Source organism: Neovison vison, chromosome 13 (genome assembly GCF_020171115.1).
Source record: "Neovison vison isolate M4711 chromosome 13, ASM_NN_V1, whole genome shotgun sequence".
In the NCBI taxonomy this organism is placed as follows: Eukaryota; Metazoa; Chordata; class Mammalia; order Carnivora; family Mustelidae; genus Neogale; species Neogale vison.
In genome coordinates, this window is record NC_058103.1 from 125,772,122 (window position 1) to 125,794,462 (window position 22,341).

At 43.2% G+C, this 22,341-nt stretch overlaps 1 protein-coding gene across 1 annotated transcript in view; it reads right to left on the reverse strand.

The window, feature by feature from the left end:
* The window catches only part of ATP10A (ATPase phospholipid transporting 10A (putative)), a 214,176-nt gene that overhangs the window by 33,553 nt on the left and 158,282 nt on the right, over positions 1–22,341 (reverse strand). The window contains exons 8-10 of the mRNA XM_044229895.1: positions 20,813–21,030; positions 15,583–15,777; positions 12,553–13,141 (exon numbers count right to left, since the gene is read on the reverse strand). Coding sequence (XP_044085830.1) covers positions 12,553–13,141; positions 15,583–15,777; positions 20,813–21,030 — 1,002 coding nt within the window. The remainder of the gene's footprint in view (positions 1–12,552; positions 13,142–15,582; positions 15,778–20,812; positions 21,031–22,341) is intronic.

Genomic DNA, 22,341 nt, shown 5'->3' on the forward strand with positions numbered 1-22,341 from the left:
CTCCTTAAAGGAGCAATAAAGAAAAAAAGAGAGGGGGGAAACACTGCCCTTGATTGCTTTGCTTTAGGAATTTAAATTACCTGAAAAAATAACACTGAAAAGATGACATCTTAATTTTGACTACTATTTTACTCCTGATATTGTGTTAACAATTCTCAGAAGGGGATAATAACAGTATTCCAGATGTTGACTATTACTCGAGCAAAGACGCATCTATCTGAGGGCCTTTGGAATTAGAATAATAACAATATGGTACTTTGGTTCTCCAGAGAGGGGAGGGGAAGACTGCACTCTAGGAAAGCAGCAGCGTGCAGGGGCTGAGACTGAACACTTGGTCAAAACAGACCTGATGAGCTAGAGGAAGCAGGCCAGGCAGCTCAGCATGCTGGGTGCCCTGGATGAGTTGTGTGATCCCACAGGCAGCCATGCAGAGCTGCTCTGTACAGGGCCACTCACAGCAGAGCCTGGGACAGAGCCCACCCAGACCTTCCGGGAGAGAAGCAGTGACTGCCCTGCCTCATCCCCTTACTCCTCCAGACTTGCAGACACAGCCTGCTCTGCCACTTGAGGTAAGACCTTGTTTCTGATTCTTACTTGACCTCTCCCTTGTAGTTTCCCACCACACCAGTGATTGCACAGTCACTGGGAAAAGCCAATGTTAGGGTTTGTAGGATTGGTTCTTTGTGAATGCTGGGATATGTCTATATTCTGATGGAGGGGCCAAGGTGGTAGAAAGAACTCAAACTCAAAGTGGATGAGCACCGAGGAGCTGGGGGCACCTGCAAAGAGTGTACTGGGCACCTGCAAAGAGTGTACTGGGCAATGTCCTAGAAAGCTAACCCATAACCCCCCAGAGTTAGGTGGTCAGCCTGGCTCTTCTGCACTCATCTCAGACTACAGGCAATCTAACAGTCCCATTGTATTTTAAGTGATACTCACGCAATATCAGCCTCTTCTTTCTGATATTCTACAAGCAACGCAGAGCCCATGGGCTTTTCTATTTAAGGTAGTGGGAAGAATTCTGGGTCTGCAACACAGCTGCCTGGGTCATGAGCAATCATCATGGGCGGAAGTGGAACCAATGCTACCCAGAGCCTTCTGATGGGTGGTGGCAGCCTGAGGAGCCCACAGAGAAGATCCCTGCAGCCACATCTGGGTGCTGGTTGGGGAAGGATTGGGAGGGTATGCAAAGTGTCAAACAGTAACAGCTCCCATCCATCTTTAAAGATGACTCCCACGTCACTGACCTCAAAATGCAGGAGGAGTGAAAGGAAGCCTACTCCGGCTCTGGCTGAGCAGTACAGTTGGACACCGCAGCAGAGTCCCTACCAGAGCATGCCTGGAAATGCTCTGAGGACATTCTCAGAGGAAAATGGCCACTCTGACTCATGATTTTGACATGTGGTCTAAAACGCTCAAAGTGGTATTTCCATTTCTTCTATACTTGAGTCAAATTTATTTCTCTTATAGGGAGATTCATCTTGGCCAGGTGGTAGAACAAGAAGGTGAATTCCCTTCCTTGTTCATGCATGCATTTACTGATTTACTCAATAGCAGGAGTGTGTGAGGCCCATGCTAGGTGGTGGGCTACTCTCCATAGTCTGGAGTCCAGAGTCTGGAGTCCGGCGCAGTCTGGGTGTTTGTGTTTTAAACAGCACACCACGTGGCAACTGGACCACACCTCAAGAAGTGTATCTTAAGGGGAAGGAACCAGAGAAAAAGGAAAGGGACCTAAACTTGTACTCTGTACTTAACATCAGACCAGACACTGTGCTAGGAGCTTGGACAGGGACTTCCTATGAGGCCCGCATCCTGATTTCCTTTGTGTGGAGGGGAAACAGAGGCAAACAATGTTAAGTGACTTACTCAGAGTCATTTTAGTCCGTAAATGTAGACCTGGGATTTGAACAGATGTCTATAGGTATCGTGGTGGGGTGGAGTCCTTGCTTTCTACCTGATCCCACACAATGTCCAAGATACAGTCGCGACCTAAGAACACAACACACTCTAACACAGTCACATCCAAAATCAGCATAGTCTCTTCTCTTTTTTTGGTAGAAGTGTTAAATCTCTTTGAAAAAAGGTCTTAAAGATCGGAAGGAATCCGGAGGATAATACTTGTGTGCCTACCTCATTTTATCACCAGCACACAGGCACAGCAGCTTGGCTATAATGGCTCTGGTGAAGTGCTCTGCAAGCCTGCTCCTTTCCACACCCAACCAACCCACAAAGTAGAAGTTGAATGATTTATACATAATTCCAGGGTGTCACCAGTGGATATCTTCAAAGTGACCTCCCAAGGTGACAGCTCCTCTCTTGAGAACCCAACGGGGTCTTGGAACCTCCTGAATCTTAAGTTGCTGGATGTCTACATGTAGCTCTTCCCTGTCCCAACCTATCTGACCTGCACACTGCTTGGAATTCCCAGAGTAAGGTGGAGAGCTATACAAATGGTTTATTTTTAATTTGTCCCTCTCAATGCCATGGTTTGAGCAATGTGTAACTAGAGCAATGTCATCTTTTTAAGTGTCTTTCACGGTGGAAAAGATAGAAGGGTTTGCTTCTTAGCTATAGTTATCTAGATATGGGTAATAATTTCCTTCCAGAGACCTGCAGGAGATGGACAGTAGCAGAGGAGGTGAGCACAAAAGCAAAGCTACATTAGGGCTGAAGGATTAGGTGGAGGGGGCTACAAGGCTCCCCAGCCTGCATAGAGTCTCCCAGCAAACAACCCCCCGCAACCTTGAAGTTGACTATGAGTGGTAGGAGTTGTTTGTTTGCACTTTGTCTAGAAATTTGAGGCTGCTTCCTCATTTAAAAGAGTGATCTGCCAGCAAAGTACAAGTGTGGTGACTGCTGCAGCCTTCTTGGTTGCTCTTTTGTCCCTTGCACAGCTCAGTACAGTCTCTGGCCCTCTCTGTATGGGGGGGTCCTACTTGCCACCCTGTCCTACCATCCTACCCTTGTTTGCTTGTGCTACTCCAGGCCTTTTACCTTATACATGACTGTATGTGGTAAAATCTGAAATACAGTGGCCCATTAAATTATCTTTTATGAAAGGCTGTGGAATAGCACAAAGATGATTTTTTATTTAACAGTAGAATTAAATCTACCATATTTAATATGGTAGATTTAATATGGTAGATAATTGCCATTTTTAATATGGTAGATAATTGCCATATTTAATATGGTAGATAATTGCCATAGCTGTTTTTCTTTTGTGCAGATACAAAATCAGATTTCAGAATAAAGACGGCTTGTAAAATGTATTTGGAAGCTTTCCTTCCTCTTCTCTTTTTTAGAACAGTTTGAGAATAGGTATTACTTCTCCTGTAAAGGTTAGGCAGAATTCACCTATGAATCCATCTGGTCCTGGACTTTTATTTTATTTAGTTTTTTGATTACCAATTCAAATTTGCTACTATTAGTCTGTTCAGATTTTTCTATTTCTTCTTGAAATAGAAATTTTCCATTTCTATTTTCTATAGAAAATCTTTCTATTTCTTCTTCAATTTAAGAAGATTGTATGTTGCTAGAATTTCATCTATTTCTTCTAGGTTGTCCAATTTGTTGGCATATAATATTTTCATATTTCTGTGGTGTTAGTTTTTACTTCTCCTTTCTTGTTTCTGGTTTTATTTGGGTCCTTTTTTTAAAATTGATGAACCTGGCTAAGGGTTTTATCAATTTTGTTTATCTTTTTCAAAAGAACAAGCTCTTTGTTTCAATTTTTTTTTTCCACTTTGTTTTGTTTTGTTTTGGTCTATATGTCATTTATTTTTGCTATGGTCTTTACTATTTCCTTCCTTCTACTCCTCTTGGTCTTTGTTCTTCTTTTACTAATTCCTTTAGGTGTAAGGTTACATTGTTGGAGCTTTTTCTTGTGTTGTTTTTTTTTTTTAAAGATTTTATTTATTTATTTGACAGAGAGAGATCACAAGTAGGCAGAGAAGCAGGCAGAGAGAGAGAGAGGAGGAAGCAGGCTCCCTGCTGAGCAGAGAGCCCGATGTGGGACTCGATCCCAGGATCCCGAGATCATGACCTGAGCTGAAGGCAGCGGCTTAACCCACTGAGCCACTTTGAGGTAGGCTTCCATTGCTATGTATTTCCCTCTTATGGTCCCCTCTGCTGCATCCCATAGGTTTTGGACCACTGTATCTTCATTTTCTTTCTTTCTTTTTTTTTTTTTTTTGGTATTTTCATTTTCATTTGTCTCCATGTACTTTCTGGTTTCTTCTTAGGTTGCTTAGCATCATATTGTTTAGAGTCCACATGTTTGTCTTCTCCTTCATTGTCTTTTTTTTCCCCTCAATAAATGGTGGGAAAATTGGACAGCCACATGTAGAAGAATGAAACTGGACTATCTTACATCATATACACAAATAAACTCAAAATGGATTAAAGACTTAAAATGGAGACCTGAAACCATAAAAATCCTAGAAAAGAACATAGGCAGTGATTTCTCTGACACTGGCCATAGCAACATTTTTCTAGCTAGGTCTCCCGAAATACAAACCCCAAAACAAACAAACAAAAAATGAAAACAAACAAGAGCCCAAAACAAACAAAAAACCAAAACAACCGGGGGAGGAGTCAAGATGGCGGAGAAGTAGCAGGCTGAGACTACTTCAGCTAGCTGAGATCAGCTAGAGAGCTTATCTAAAGATTGCAATCACCTGCAAATCCATTGGCAGATCAAAGAGAAGAAGAACAGCAATTCTAGAAACAGAAAAACAACCACTTTCTGAAAGGTAGGACTGGCGGAGAAGTAAATCCAAAGCGACGGGAAGATAGACCCCGGGGGGAGGGGCCGGCTCCTGGCAAGCGGCTGAGCAACGGAACACAAAATCGGGACTTTTAAAAGTCTGTGCCACTGAGGGACATCGCTCCAGAGGCTAAACCGGGGCGAAGCCCACGCGGGGTCGGCGTGGCCTCGGGTCTCGCAGGGTCACAGAAGGATCGGGAGTGTCTGAGTGTTGCAGAGCTTGCGGATATTGGAACGGGAAAGCCGGCTACAGAGACAGAGCCGACAGTAAGCTCGCAGCTCGGTGTTGCCTTGAGCCAGTCGCGGGCTCGGTGAGCTCGGAGCGCGGCTGGAGGTTGGGCAGACGGGAGTTACTAGGAGCTGTTCGCTGAGGGCGCGCTGGGGAGCGGGCCCCAGGCTTTTGGCTCCTCCGGGCCGGAGACCAGGAGGCCGCCATTTGTGTTCCCGTCCTCCGGAACTCTACGGAAAGCGCTCGGGGAACAAAAGCTCCTGAAAGCAAAGCTGAGCAGATCACTCAGCCCGGCCCCTGGTAAGGGCGGTGTAATTCCGCCTGGGGCAAAGACACTTGAGAATCACTACAACAGGCCCCTCCCCCAGAAGATCAACAAGAAATCCAGGCAAGACCAAGTTCACCTACCAAGGAGTGCAGTTTCAATAAAAAGGAGAGCAGCAGAATTCCAGAGGAGGAGAAAACAAACCACGGAACTCATGGCTTTCTCCCTGTGATTTTTTAGTCTTGCAGTTAATTTAATTTTTTTTCTTTTTCATTTTTTTTCTCTTCTTCTGCTAAAATTTTTTTTAAACTTTTACCCTTTTCTTTTTTAACGTTTTTTAACTAGTTTATATAATATATATACATATATTTTTTCTTTTTTTACTTTATTCGTTTTTTTAATTCTTTTTTTTTCTTTCTTTATTTTTGAACCTCTTTTTTTCCCCAAATCAGAAGAGATCCCAATCTCTTCAATCTCTTTTTTAAATTCTTTTTTTAATTCTTGATTGAATTTTTAATTCAATCTCTTTTTTTAATTCTTTTTTTTTCTTTCTTTCTTTTTGAACCTCTTTTTATTCCCAAATAGAAGAGACTGGGAGACCCCAATCAGAAGAGATCCCAATCAGAGGAGATCCCTCACCCAATCGTGAGGGGGAATTTCTCCCCCCCATGATTTGGGATCTCTTCTGATTGGGTTAAAGCATATTTTCCTGGGATTGTTGCCACCCTTTTAGTATTTTACTTGCTCCTTCATATACTCTTAGCTGGACAAAATGACAAGGCGGAAAAATTCACAACAAAAAAAAGAACAAGAGGCAGTACCAAAGGCTAGGGACCTAATCAATGCTGACACTGGTAATATGTAAGATCTAGAGTTCAAAATGACAATTCTCAAGGTTCTAGCCAGGCTTGAAAAAAGCATGGAAGATATTAGAGAAACCCTCTCAAGAGATATAAAAGCCCTTTCTGGAGAAATAAAAGAACTAAAATCTAACCAAGTTGAAATCAAAAAAGCTATTAATGAGGTGCAATAAAAAATGGAGGCTCTCACTGCTAGGATAAATGAGGCAGAAGAAAGAATTAGTGATATAGAAGACCAAATGACAGAGAATAAAGAAGCTGAGCAAAAGAGGGACAAACAGCTACTGGACCATGAGGGGAGAATTCGAGAGTTAAGTGACACCATAAGACGAAACAACATTAGAATAATTGGGATTCCAGAAGAAGAAGAAAGAGAGAGGGGAGCAGAAGGTATACTGGAGAGAATTATTGGGGAGAATTTCCTCAATATGGCAAAGGGAACGAGCATCAAAATTCAGGAGGTTCAGAGAACGCCCCTCAAAATCAATAAGAATAGGCCCACACCCCGTCACTTAATAGTAAAATTTACAAGCCTTAGTGACAAAGAGCAAATCCTGAAAGCAGCCTGGGAAAAGAAGTCTGTAACATACAATGGTAAAAGTATTAGATTGGCAGCTGACTTATCCACAGAGACCTGGCAGGCCAGAAAGAGCTGGCATGACATTTTCAGAGCACTAAACGAGAAAAACATGCAGCCAAGAATACTATATCCAGCGAGGCTATCATTGAAAATAGAAGGAGAGATTAAAAGCTTCCAGGACAAACAAAAACTGAAAGAATTTGCAAACACCAAACCAGCTCTACAGGAAATACTGAAAGGGGTCCTCTAAGCAAAGAGAGAGCCTACAAGTGGTAGATCAGAAAGGAACAGAGACAATATACAGTAACAGTCACCTTACAGGCAATACAATGGCACTAAAATCATATCTCTCAATAGTTACCCTGAATGTTAATGGGCTAAATGCCCCAATCAAAAGACACAGGGTATCAGAATGGATAAAAAAACAAAACCCATCTATATGTTGCCTCCAAGAAACTCATTTTAAACCCGAAGACACCTCCAGACTTAAAGTGAGGGGGTGGAAAAGAATTTACCATACTAATGGACATCAGAAAAAAGCAGGAGTGGCAATCCTTATATCAGATCAATTAGATGTTAAGCCAAAGACTATAATAAGAGATGAGGAAGGACACTATATCATACTCAAAGGGTCTGTCCAACAAGAAGATCTAACAATTTTAAATATCTATGCCCCCAACGTGGGAGCAGCCAACTATATAAACCAATTAATAAAAAAATCAAAGAAACACATCAACAATAATACAATAATAGTAGGGGACTTTAACACTCCCCTCACTGAAATGGACAGATCATCCAAGCAAAAGATCAACAGGGAAATAAAGGCCTTAAATGATACACTGGATGAGATGGTTATCACAGATATATTCAGAACATTTCAGAATACACATTCTTCTCTAGTGCACATGGAACATTCTCCAGAATAGATCACATTCTCGGTCCTAAATCAGGACTCAACCGGTATCAAAAGATTGGGATCATTCCCTGCATATTTTCAGACCACAATGCTCTGAAGCTAGAACTCAACCACAAGAGGAAGTTTGGAAAGAACCCAAATACATGGAGACTAAACAGCATCCTTCTAAAGAATGAATGGGTCAACCGGGAAATTAAAGAAGAATTGAAAAAAATCATGGAAACAAATGATAATGAAAATACAACGGTTCAAAATCTGTGGGACACAACAAAGGCAGTCCTGAGAGGAAAATATATAGCGGTACAAGCTTTTCTCAAGAAACAAGAAAGGTCTCAGGTACACAACCTAACCCTACACCTAAAGGAGCTGGAGAAAGAACAAGAAAGAAACCCTAAGCCCAGAAGGAGAAGAGAAATAATAAAGATCAGAGCAGAAATCAATGAAATAGAAACCAAAAAAACAATAGAACAAATCAACCAAACTAGGAGCTGGTTCTTTGAAAGAATTAATAAAATTGATAAACCCTTGGCCAGACTTATCAAAAAGAAAAGAGAAAGGACCCAAATAAATAAAATCATGAATGAAAGAGGAGAGATCACAACTAACACCAAAGAAATACAAACTATTATAAGAACATACTATGAGCAACTCTACGCCAACAAATGTGACAATCTGGAAGAAATGGATGCATTCCTAGAAACATATAAACTACCAAAATTGAACCAGGAAGAAATAGAAAGCCTGAACAGACCCATAACCAGTAAGGAGATTGAAACAGTCATTAAAAATCTCCAAAAACAAAAGCCCAGGGCCAGATGGCTTCCCCAGTGAATTCTACCAAACATTTAAAGAAGAACTAATTCCTATTCTCCTGAAACTGTTCCAAAAAATAGAAATGGAAGGAAAACTTCCAAACTCATTTTATGAGGCCATCACCACCTTGATCCCAAAACCAGACAAGGATCCCATCAAAAAAGAGAGCTATAGACCAATATCCTTGATGAACACAGATGCAAAAATTCTCACCAAAATACTAGCCAATAGGATTCAACAATACATTAAAAGGATTATTCACCACGACCAAGTGGGATTTATCCCAGGGCTACAAGGTTGGTTCAACATCCGCAAATCAGTCAATGTGATACAACACATCAATAAAAGAAAGAACAAGAACCATATAATACTCTCAATAGATGCTGAAAAAGCATTTGACAAAGTACAGCATCCCTTCCTGATCAAAACCCTTCAAAGTGTAGGGATAGAGGGCACATACCTCAATATCATCAAAGCCATCTATGAAAAACCCACTGCTAATATCATTCTCAATGGAGAAAAACTGAAAGCTTTTCCACTAAGGTCAGGAACACGGCAGGGATGTCCATTATCACCACTGCTATTCAACATAGTACTAGAAGTCCTAGCCTCAGCAATCAGACAACAAAAGGAAATTAAAGGCATCCAAATCGGCAAAGAAGAAGTCAAATTATCACTCTTTGCAGATGATATGATACTCTATGTGGAAAACCCAAAAGACTCCACTCCAAAACTGCTAGAACTTGTACAGGAATTCAGTAAAGTGTCAGGATATAAGATCAATGCACAGAAATCAGTTGCATTTCTCTACACCAACAACAAGACAGAAGAAAGAGAAATTAAGGAGTCAATCCCATTTACAATTGCACCCCAAACCATAAGATACCTAGGAATAAACCTAACCAAAGAAGCTAAGAATCTATACTCAGAAAACTATAAAGTACTCATGAAAGAAATTGAGGAAGACACAAAGAAATGGAAAAATGTTCCATGCTCCTGGATTGGAAGAATAAATATTGTGAAAATGTCTATGCTACCTAAAGCAATCTACACATTTAATGCAATTCCTATCAAAGTACCATCCATCTTTTTCAAAGAAATGGAACAAATAATTTTAAAATTTATATGGAACCAGAAAAGACCTCGAATAGCCAAAGGGATATTGACAAAGAAAGCCAAAGTTGGTGGCATCACAATTCCGGACTTCAAGCTCTATTACAAAGCTGTCATCATCAAGACAGCATGGTACTGGCACAAAAACAGACACATAGATCAATGGAACAGAATAGAGAGCCCAGAAATAGACCCTCAACTCTATGGTCAACTAATCTTTGACAAAGCAGGAAAGAATGTCCAATGGAATAAAGACAGCCTCTTCAATAAATGGTGTTGGAATAATTGGACAGCCACGTGCAGAAAAATGAAACTGGACCATTTCCTTACACCACACACAAAAATAAACTCAAAATGGATTAAGGACCTCAATATGAGAAAGGAATCCATCAAAATCCTTGAGGAGAACACAGGCAGCAACCTCTTCGACCTCAGCCGCAGCAACATCTTCCTAGGAACATCCCAAAAGCAAGGGAAGCAAAGGCAAAAATGAACTGTTGGGATTTCATCAAGATCAAAAGCTTTTGCACAGCAAAGGAAACAGTTAACAAAATCAAAAGACAACTGACAGAATGGGAGAAGATATTTGCAAACGACATATCAGATAAAGGACTAGTGTCCAAAATCTATAAAGAACTTAACAAACGCAACACCCAAAGAACAAATAATCCAATCAAGAAATGAGCAGAGGACATGAACAGACGTTTCTGCAAAGAAGACATCCAGATGGCCAACAGACACATGAAAAAGTGCTCCATATCACTCGGCATCAGGGAAATACAAATCAAAACCACAATGAGATATCACCTCACACCAGTCAGAATGGCTAAAATCAACAAGTCAGGAAATGACAGATGCTGGCGAGGATGCGGAGAAAGGGGAACCCTCCTACACTGTTGGTGGGAATGCAAGCTGGTGCAACCACTGTAGAAAACAGCATGGCGGTTCCTCAAAATGTTGAAAATAGAACTACCCTATGACCCAGCAATTGCACTACTGGGTATTTACCCTAAAGATACAAACGTAGTGATCCAAAGGGGCACGTGCACCCGAATGTTTATAGCAGCAATGTCCACAATAGCCAAACTATGGAAAGAACCTAGATGTCCATCAACAGATGAATGGATCAAGAAGATGTGGTATATATACACAATGGAATACTATGCAGCCATCAAAAGAAATGAAATCTTGCCATTTGCGACAACATGGATGGAACTAGAGCGTATCATGCTTAGTGAAATAAGTCAAGCGGAGAAAGACAACTACCATATGATCTCCCTGATATGAGGAAGTAGTGATGCAACATGGGGGGTTAAGTGGGTAGGAGAAGAATCCATGAAACAAGATGGGATAGGGAGGGAGACAAACCATAAGTGACTCTTAATCTCACAAAACAAACTGTGGGTTGCTGGGGGGCGGGGGGTTGGGAGAAGTGGGGTAGGGATATGGACATTGGGGAGGGTATGTACTTTTGGGTAAATTGGAAGGGGTGGTGAACCATGAGAGACTATGGACTCTGAAAAACAATCTGAGGGGAGTGACGTGGTGGAGGGGTGGGAGGTTGGGGTACCAGGTGGTGGGTATTATAGAGGGCACGGCTTGCATGGAGCACTGGGTGTGGTGAAAAAATAATGAATACTGTTTTTCTGAAAATAAATAAATTGGAAAAAAAAATAAAAAATAAAAAACCAAAACAACCAACCAACCAACAAAAAAAAAACTATTGGGATTACATTAAAATAAAATCTTTCTGCACAGCAAAGGAAACAATCAAAAAAAGTAAAAGGCAACCTACAGAAACGCACAATGAAGAAAATTTTTGGAATGCAAAATCAGCCTATGAATCAGATTCTATGTCCACTCTAACATGGAACCCCTGGGGTGGAAAGGCAAATCCTGCCCTTGGTAGGTTATCACCATGAAAAGCTGTCCAAACTGTTTTCAGAGACATGTTTACAAACTGGGAGGCAACAGCTCTGCCAAGGGAAAAGGATTTCATCTGCAGCGATTCTCCAGGACACTTTCCCACAAGGAAGTGGGGCTGCACTTGGGAGCCAGGAGTCCTCCTCTGAGGCACTGAGATTACAGTGAAAGGATTATGGAAGTAAAGTATTCTCTAGCTCCATCCCAGAGCACTGGGAAGGCTATACCCTGTGGATAGGGTTTCATAGCAGTCCGTGCCTAGAGATGTTTCCAGGATACAACAGACAGGGGGACTGTGGAGGCCAGGCAGCAGAGCCATCTGACAGCAGGATCCTCACCACCATCCCACCTCTCCCCCCTGGAGGTCAGATGTGTAAGGTTTCACCTTCCAAGTAGAGAGGAAGGGTGACCAGGTTTAGAAATGGGAACCTAGGCCATTGTAAGGCCCAGAAGACAAGGCCTAGAAGGAGGTTCAAGCAAGCCCTTCTCCTGGATAAATTTCCACTAACACCAGTGGTTTTCAAATTCCTTTTTTAAAATACAGAAGTTATATGGAACTCTGGTACACGAAAGAAGCTGAGAGAGAGCTGCTCTGTGCGAAGGTGGGAGAGATGACAGTGGCTGAGCGGCCAGCAGCCTCCACCACCTAGGCTCTCATTGTGGCCTGAGGCAGCTCCACAACTGGGCTATAAACCATGACCTGGCTTCACAGCTGCCCTGGTCCAGGCAATCACAGAGTAGGAAAGAACACTCTGGAACGTCTAGTCTAAAAGTTCTTAACTTTCATTGTCCAGATTTAAAATGATGCTAGGCCTCACCCCGAGTGACCCCCGACCCCACTGTTCTAAGGTGAGTTCAGGCACTGAAGCCCTCTATCCCCCACCCCTAGTGCATTCTAGTCCAAACTCCTCAAAGGAGGAAAGGGTGATCCAGAAAGGCAAATCTCTGATGGGTATTGCTTTAGAAAAAGCTCAATAGAAATCACTTCACCCATGAGAAGGGACTGAGGGACTGAGGGAAGGGGCTAATTTCTTGGGACTTCCACCTGGACCTGGGGGGTTGCTGCCCAGTGGAGGGGAGCTAGATACCTGAGGAGCAGGGGAGCAAGAGGTCCATGACCACTGAGTCAGCTCCTTTGGTGTAGACATTGATCTCATCGGTGAGTGGATGCCGGATCACCACTGACATTCTCTTGCGGATGGAGTCGAAACCCAGTGTGTGCAGGAGCTCAAAGGTGAGCCTGCCCAGGTGGGGCAGTTCCACGGACACCTGGTCATGCAGCCGGTCCACCAGCGCGCAGTTGTAGGCCCGGGCAGCATACACAAGCGCTGCCTCGTCGGGGCTCTCTGCCTCATAGCGCAACTCCCGTTCCTGCTCCTGCTCCAGCTCTAGCTTCTGCTCCTGGGCAGTGTGCTCTGGGGCCCAGCTTGCAGCCCCGCTGCTATAGCCATTGCTTGCGATGGCCGCGGCTGGCTGGTCCAGCCTCTCCTCCAGCTTGAACAGTGTGCTGTCATTGGGTAGGGTGGATAGAAAGTTGGACCCTGACTTGTGGGCGGCTTTGCTGGTGGCCAGGCTCCCAATGCTGCTGCAACCTGAGGTCAGGCGGCTCGGTGAGAACCTCCGTAGGAAGTCTTCTATCGTCTTCACAGGGGACTTCACCTCAAATCTCACCCTCACCTGCAAGAGAAGCAGTTAGAAGACACGTGAGGTATATCCAGAGGCCTCACCCAAACTGCCACAGGCACTCCCCCACTTTCCCAGTGGGGGCTCAGAGCACAGAGTTCCCATTTCCCAGATTTTGGAGCATAGGCTAGAAACTGCAACTAGAGCCAGCATTTCTTCCTTGAGACCATTCTTTGGCCTCTTCCATTTCACTTAAAAATTAGCAGTATACATTCTTTTAGAAGATATCACCTGGGTAGCCAGATAGAGGCCTGGGACTGACTCAGGGAGTGTGTGGCTAGTGGTTTCTGTAGGCTTTGAGACGATCCCCTCGTCTACCTGTCCCCACACTGCAGTGTCCCACTGCTTTGCAGAAAAGGTTCAGAAGAGCATACTTGTCACTACTGCCTGGCACAAAACCCAGCTTCCCCACCCCACCCAATCACAAGAAGCATTGACAAAAGACCAGCTTATACAGTCCTTTGAGCTGTGTCCATATAAAATTTAAATAATACTCCCAAACCCAGATGAAATTTCATAAACTAATTAAATGCTTGGACAAATTCAGGATTCAAATCATTTAGCACATTTTTTTAAAGCCACAATAAATCACTTATCTTCTAACAAGAAATGAAAACAACAAAATGACAGTTATGTACATTTGCTAACATTCCAAAAAGCTCACTGATGGAGAAACAGCAATACTTTATTTAAAGAGTACTGTTTACTAATGCTAGTATAATATGCCTATTTTAAACTTTCTACTAGAAGATGGATCTAGAGCAAATGTTGCAACAAGCAAAACATTGAATTATAGTTAGCTTTTAATTTTCATCCTTTTCCCCATGTGTCCAAAGTTATAAGTTATGTACTAGCCTGCAGAAAAGTCAGGCATTTGGTAAAGCAGGAAACATGGGACCAATTTTGATAAAGGTGTTTCTTCTTTGTTCCCGTTATGACTTTAAATGTGCTATATATTCAAGGGGCAGTTTCAAGCAGTCACACTGGAGCTCCTGCTGGCTCCAAATACCCTGGGAGATAGCACTGACGAGTATGTGGCAAGGGGAGTGCATCCAGAGACCTACTCGTCTTCAGAGAGTGGGGGATTAAATATTCTGCTCCCTATGTGGAAGGCACTGCGTATGTGACCATCATCACATGCCTCAGTTACATTGGGGTCTCCCTCACTTATTCAGTAGTTGCAACAATGACGGAGTCTCAGACAGGTCTAACTAGAAACCAGACACTTCTCCAGGGATGCATGCCAGCGGAACTGAATATAGGGTGGTGGAAGAACCCAAAGGCCGGATAAGGGATGCTGGGCAGCTAAGAGGTGAGTTGCATCAGGAAATCCTCTCGCCTAAGGCAGATGGCGCAATCCTGTGGTCTCCAGGTGGTGGGACCTTGTCTGCTCTGAATTCACCAGGCCCCCTGGGGCTTTTGCAGGCCAGTGTCACAGGAGCAGGAGCATGGGGGCAGGGGGCTGTGTTACTGCCAGATCTGCTGCTGTGAAGAGGGCAGAGACCATTGGTTTACCCCACATCCCACACCAATGGTTCCATCAGAGGAACCTGCTAGAAGGGTTGACTCAGGAGGAGGAAAAGGGGTCTGGGAGAGTGGGGGGTTGAGGGGCAGACCTATGGCATGCATCTAGCCCCATGGTATCTTTATTTTTACCCATTTAAAGTTGCTTAGCTTCATTATGCACATCCCTCCTTAGGTGCACCCCCTGTCCCCCTCCACACACTCCTCCCAGTGAGTACTGGACTTTCTGAGAACCACCAGGATTATAGAGGACATGTTTGCACATGCAACTTTACTCTCTTCACAGAAAGCCTTATAATTAACCCCCCAAAAAACCAACTTGGGTATTTCTGTTACTACCACCTTAAGTAACTTCTGATTAATTCTTGACCCTTATCCTTGAAAGACAATGTTAAAGACCCTTTTTACATCAAATACATTTGTGTGCTAAGACCTTCTCTGAGCCCTTCCTCTAAACCCTCACCACTACCCCCATGTCACAGATAAGGTGCCTAAGGCATAGGAGGGGAATGGCTTGCCCAAAGCCACTCAGCCAGTTGGTAAAGTCAGGATTCAAGTCCAGGAGATTTGTCTGGGCCCTGAGTCTGTCCTGTTCACTCTTTTGAGAATTAGGAACCCTGAACTTTATTGTAGACTATGCAGGGCAGCCCCACTCCATAGGTTGTTGTATGTCCCACCCATCATGGGCTCAGAAGTTTTTCCTCTCCACTTGGCCCCAATTCCCTCACCTGCTCACCGTAGCCCGGGGACAGCACCACAGAACCAGTGAGCAGCCCTCCGTGAAGCCTGCTGCTAACCTCCCATTAAACCTGAGAGGTGCTGAGCAGTCTTGCTGGAAAGGTTAGACTGACAACATTGGGCCCACACTGAAGGTCAAAGTCTCGGCTTCACAGAGATACCCCAGAACCTACCTTTTGTCGTGGCTGATCCGGGGATGTGACTACTACTGTATTGCAGATGGTGAGTGCAATGAAGAAGTCAAACACGTCAGAGAGCTCCGGGGACAGGTGGGCCAGCGGGTGTTCCTGGTGCCTTGTGATAGCCAGGCACCTGTCACATTCACTCACCTTCTCAAACAGCTTTGGATCAGGTGTAATGTCTTTCTCCTGGAAGACAGAGAATGAGAGGTGAGTATAACCCAGTGAAAACGTCTTAGTGCTTGACTGTTTAAGGCACTCTGATTTTATAATAAGCTGTAAAGACACCTTCATCTGACTCACGTACATATGCCATTTTATAGTGATGAATAATGTATAATTGGTAGAAGAATATATGACCTACATATGAAATGAAAAGCATATGTTCTTATATATAACACGTGTTCTCATTATAAAGTAATACAGCTAAGAATATATTATTCTAACATATCTGACTCAGAGAGACTTGAAAAAGACAAAGAGGAAAATTTAACAAATCTGTATCACACCACCTCACAGTAATACATACTTTTTGAAACACATACTTCTTTGTCTCTTTCTAGTCTATTTTCTTCATCGAATATTTTAGACATTTAACTTCATCGAATATTTTATACATTTCCTTTTGACATAAACCCAGAAGTGGAATTTCTGAACCATATAGTAATTCTATTTTTTAGTTTTTGAGGAACCTCCATACTGTTTTCTGCAGTGGATGCACCAGTTTGCATTCCCATCAACAGTGTAAGAGGGTCCCTTTTCCCCATAACCTTGTCAACACTTCTTATCTCTTGGCTTTTTGATGACAGCCATTCTAAAAATGTGTGAAGTGATATCTCATTATGCTTTTGATTTGCATTCCCACCTTAAAATTTTACAATGTTATATGTCAATTATATCTTAATAAAAAATTTATACATTGGCAGTGTCCATTTTCCCCAAAACACTATATACAGTTGATCCTTGAACAATGCAGGTATTGGGGCACTGACCCATGTGGAGGCAAATAGTCTATATAACTTTTGACATTCCTAAAATTAGCCTACTACTAATTGGAGGCCTTACTGATAACACAAACAATTGACTAATAATATATTTTGTTTGTTATGTGTATTATGTACTATATTCTTATAATTATGTAAGCTAGAGAAAATAAAATATTATTATGAAGGGGCATCTGGGTGGCTCAGTTGGTTAAGTGTCTGCCTTCGGCTTAGGTCATGATCCCAGGCTCCTGGAATGGAGCTCCATGTCGGGCTCCCTGCTCAACGAGGAGCCTGTTTTTCCCTCTACCTCTGCCCCTCCTCCCCATTCATGTTCTCTCTCCTGCTCTCAAAATAAATAAACACAATCTCTAAAAAATTTCTTTAAAAGTGGGTGTGGTGAAAAAATAATGAATACTGTTTTTCTGAAAATAAATAAATTGGGGGAAAAAAAGTAAATATTATTATAAAAATCATAAAGAGGGCACCTGGGTGGCTCAGTGGGTTAAAGCCTCTGCCTTTGGCTCAGGTCATGATCCCAGGGTCCTGGGATGGAGCTCCCCATCGGGCTCTCTGCTCAGTAGGGAGCCTGCTTCCTCCTCTCTCTCTGCCTGCCTCTCTGCCTACTTGTGATCTCTGCCTATCAAATAAATAAATAAAATCTTTTAAAAAAATCATAAAGAAAGTACAGTACGGGATTTATTTTTAAAGACAGTCTCTTCAGTAAATGGTGCTAGAAAAATTGGAGAGATATATTTAGAAGAATGAAAGTTGACCATTCTCCTACACCATACACAAAGATAAACTCGGAATGGATGAAAGACCTCAGTGTGGGACAGGGATCTGTCAAAATCCTAAAGGAAAACATAGGCAGTAACCTCTTCGACAACGGTCACAGCAATTTCTTTCAAGACATGTCTCCAAAGGCAAGGGAAACAAAAGTGAAAATGACCTTTGGGACTTCATTAAGATAAAAAGCTTTTCGTGAGATGAAGAGTCACTTATGGTTTGTCTCCCTCCCTATCCCATCTTGTTTCATGGATTCTTCTCCTACCCACTTAAGCCCCCATGTTGCATCACCACTTCCTCATATCAGGGAGATCATATGATATTTGTCTTTCTCCGCTTGACTTATTTCGCTAAGCATGATACGCTCTAGTTCCATCCATGTTGTCGCAAATGGCAAGATTTCGTTTCTTTTGATGGCTGCATAGTATTCCATTGTGTATATATACCACATCTTCTTGATCCATTCATCTGTTGATGGACATCTAGGTTCTTTCCATAGTTTGGCTATTGTGGACATTGCTGCTATAAACATTCAGTGCACGTGGCCCTTTGGATCACTACATTTGTATCTTTAGGGTAAATTCCCAGTAGTGCAATTGCTGGGTCATAGGGCAGTTGTATTTTCAACATTTTGAGGAACCTCCATGCTGTTTTCTACAGTGGTTGCACCAGCTTGCATTCCCACCAACAGTGTAGGAGGGTTCCCCTTTCTCCGCATCCTCGCCAGCATTTGTCATTTCCTGACTTGTTGATTTTAGCCATTCTGACTGGTGTGAGGTGATATCTCATTGTGGTTTTGATTTGTATTTCCCTGATGCCGAGTGATGAAACAAACTGTGGGTTGCTGGGGGGAGGGGGGTTGGGAGAAGGGGGGTAGGGTTATGGACATTGGGGAGGGTATGTGCTTTTGGGTAAATTGGAAGGGGAGATGAACCATGAGAGACTATGGACTCTGAAAAACAATCTGAGGGGTTTGAAGTGGCGGGGGGGTGGGAGGTTGGGTTACCAGGTGGTGGGTATTATAGAGGGCACAGCTTGCATGGAGCACTGGGTGTGGTGAAAAAATAATGAATACTGTTTTTCTGAAAATAAATAAATTGGAAAAAAAAAAGAAAATGCAAACAAAAAGAATAAAAGCTGTATAACTTAGAAGACGTAATTTTTCAAGATTTGACAAACATAAACAATAAACTATAAATGTATTTAACAAAAAAAAAAGATAAAAAGCTTTTGCACAGCAAAGGGAACAGCCAACAAAACACAGAGGCAACCCACAGAATGGGAGATATTTGTAAATGACACTATAGATAAATCGCTAATATCCAAGATCATAAAGAACTTCTCAAATTCAATACCCAAAAAACAAATAATCAAGTCAAAAAATGGGCAGAAGACATGAACAGACACTTCTCCAAAGAAGACAAACAAATGGCTAACAAACACATTAAAAATGTTCATCATCATTATCCACCAGGGAGATTCACATCAAAACCACACTGAGATAATACCTTATACCAGACTGAATGGCAAAAATTGACAAGGCAAGAAAGAAAAAATGTTGAAGAAGCTGTGGAGAAAGGGGAATCCTCTTACACTGTTGGTGGGAAGGCAAGTTGGTACAGCCACTCTGGAAAACAGTAGGGAGGTTCCACAAAAACTTGAAAATAGAAATACTCTATAACCTGGCAATTGCACTACTGGGTATTTACCACAAATATAGAGATGTAGTGAAAATAAGAGGCATGTGCACCTCAATGTTCATAGCAGCAATGTCCACAATAGCCAAACTGTGGAAAGAGCCGAGATGCCCTTCAACAGAAGAATAGATAAAGAAGATGTGGTCCATATATACAATGGAGTATTACTCAGCCATCAGAAAGGATGAATACCCAACTTTTGTAACAATATGAATGGAACTGGAGGAGATTATGGTGAGTGAAATAAGTCAAGAAGAGAAAATAAATTATCATATGGTTTCACTTATTTGTGGAACATAAGGAATAATATGGAGGACATTAGGAAAATGAAGTGGGGGGAGGAATCGGAGAGGGAGACAAACCATGAGAAACTATGAACTCCAGGAGACAAACTAAGGGTTTTAGAGGGGAGGAGGTTGGGAGATGGGTTACTCTGGTGACGGGTATTAAGAAGGGCACGGATTACATGGAGCACTGGTTATTATATGCAAACAATGAATCATGGAACACTACATCAAAAACTAATGATGTAATGAATGGGTACTAACACACAATGAAAAAAATTATAATAAAAAAATAAAAATAAAAATCTGTGTAAATGGCCTTGCACAGTTCAGACCTGTGCTGTTCCAGGGTCAACTGCAGTCTGAACTTTCCCAGGTTTTTTTTTTTTTTAAGATATTATTTATTTATTTGACAGAAAGAGAGATCATAAGTAAGCAGAGAGGCAGGCAGAGAGAGAGGGGGGAAGCAGGCTCCCTGCTGAGCAGAGAGCCCTGAGCAGAGCTTAATCCCAGGACTCTGAGATCATGACCTGAACTGAAGGCAGACACTTAACCCTGAGCCACCCAGGCCCCCCAGGCTTTTAGGGATCATTTGAAAATATAACTTTGAATAACTTCAAAACAGACATACAATGATTCATTTGGCCATTCTTTTATCACTGAATACATTTTTTTTCCCCACTGATAAACTGCTTTGCACAGAAAACTGGCTGAATCAGTAAATTCCTAGGTCAGAAAGTTTGAATATTTTAAATACTCCTGGAACCATATTGCTAGATCGATGTCAGGAAAGCTTTGCTCCAACACAGTCCACCTCCTGTCAGGCATGAGAGCCCTCCTCCCAGGTGCCCCTGTGTAAACCCACCAATCAGCAACTGCAGTGTAATGGCAGCCTCTATATGGGTTTCTAAGGACAGAAGAGACTCAGGCCACCACAAAGTGATCAAAATGGATTCTCCCTCTCTGCTCTTAAAACATTTCAGAAGTGAAAGGATTTTTTTAGAGATCCTCATTCACTCACTTCTGGAAATTTCCCTGCCTGACCAGAAGGGTCCATAAATGTTTAGGCAGCTGGCAAGGCAAGGGAGAAAGAAGTTTATTGGATTTGGGCTCCTCTAATGAAAACTTTTTTTTTCCCCCCCGACTTGGCTTTACTTTTTCACAGTTGTCATCTTGCTCTGATGTTTTATTCATTCCATTTGGCAGGACAGACTTCCTTTTTAGCACCCATCTGGATAGTTCACTGGCAATCCCCCATCCTTAGGGCCCAAGGCCAAGGGGCCATGTCAGTGTTTTAGGGGGAAGGTGCTGGCCACAAAAGTTCTGTTAAATGAGCAGAGCCAGACCCCCAACAACAGCTGATGCATACTGTTACATGTAGACACTTTGGAGGAATGGAGGGAAGCAGCAAGGCCAGGAAAGGTGACGCTGCCCCAGCATTGGCAGCTGCCATGCTCTAAGTGGGACTCACCATGGGGCTGCTGAAGGCCGTGTGCTTGGACAGCATGCTGGCCCGCTTGGCCTCGGCCCGGCTGCCTGTGCGCCGATGGGACTTGGTGCTCTGGCTCCTATGCATGACTCGGACGCTCTGGTGGCTCCCTATGCTGCCACGCTGGGGCAGCGAGCCCCCTCTGGGCACTGCCTCTTCCTCTTCTGAGTCTGCTTCCTGGTACCTGGCCAGACGCTGGGCTGTGGGCAGAGGGACATGGGTGACACATCACAAGGAGGCTAGGAAAATGAAAATGATTCAGAGCACTCGCCACCCTCACTTGCTTGAAGGTAAGGCCACATCTAATGAGAGTTTCCACTGAGAGGTGGAGGCCGATCTCATTTTATCTGGACCTACAGTCAACCTGGTGAGGCTGACATTCTCAGCCCACTGCACAGATAAGCACACTGAGTCATAGAGAACACAAGGAACTTGCTAATAAGCACACAGGTCAAGGTGATGCCAAAGCTCAGGTCCAGTGCCTTTTGGTACAGTAGCCATCCCAGTCCACAAACAAGTAAGGAGTAGACAGAGATAGGTTCACATACAGCCCTTCCATTCAGGTGGACCCCAGGTGTGATGAATGGGGTTTGGGCAGCAGATGACAGGGACAAAGGAGGGGAAGACAATGAAGGCCTAGCCCACAGAATAGCCTGGCTCCAGGATTTGCCCTTTAACCTGGGGTCATGGAAGCACCTGGCTCACTGGGGCTGTCAGGACATCTCACAAGTTGAATCTCTACCCTGTACTCACACAGAAGTAATGGTTCTCAGGCTGTGCTGATGGTGCTTTCCTATGAGAAATCCTTGTTCAAGGCCAGGTAGGTGGTAGGTACTGCCTGCATTTACCCTGTATGGATGAAGCCTTACCCAACAGGGAAGCTCAGAGTCCTTGTGGGTTGCACAGGGTGGACAAATGCTGCCAGGATAGAGACCCAGCAGGCAAGGCTCCACTAAAGACGACCTTGACTGCATTGTTATGCTTGAGCCCTCAAGGGGGCACTTCTCCCAGAAAAAGTCCCTGTGGTCCTGTGACCCCTCAGTGAATTACAAGGTCCTTCTGCACTGCTTCTTGCTAATGGATGGCTCTGAACACATTTTTCTGGCTTTGCCCAGTTAGTTCGGCTTGTTTCATTATGGATGAGCAAGGAGACTATTCATGAAGATTAGTCATTCAAAACAACCAATTACTAGGAACTCCAAGAGCATGTCGAGTGCTGGGTGTAAGCACAAGGTATCTCAGCACATGGTCTGCCTGAGGGGCTAAGAAGGGCCCTCTAATCTGGGCATGTCTGTGGCGTTGATCTGTCCTATAAGACAGGCCTTATATTCAACATCTTTCTTTAGGAAGACGTTTCTTTAGGGATGGGAAAAACAGGAAAAAAAGCAGAGATAAGGAAAGGTGAGTCATCCATGGTCACAAGGCCAAATAATTGCCAACACCAGGATTCAACTCAGGGAGTTACTTACCCCAGAAGTAAATCTCCTCCTGCCCATCCCACCCACGCCTGG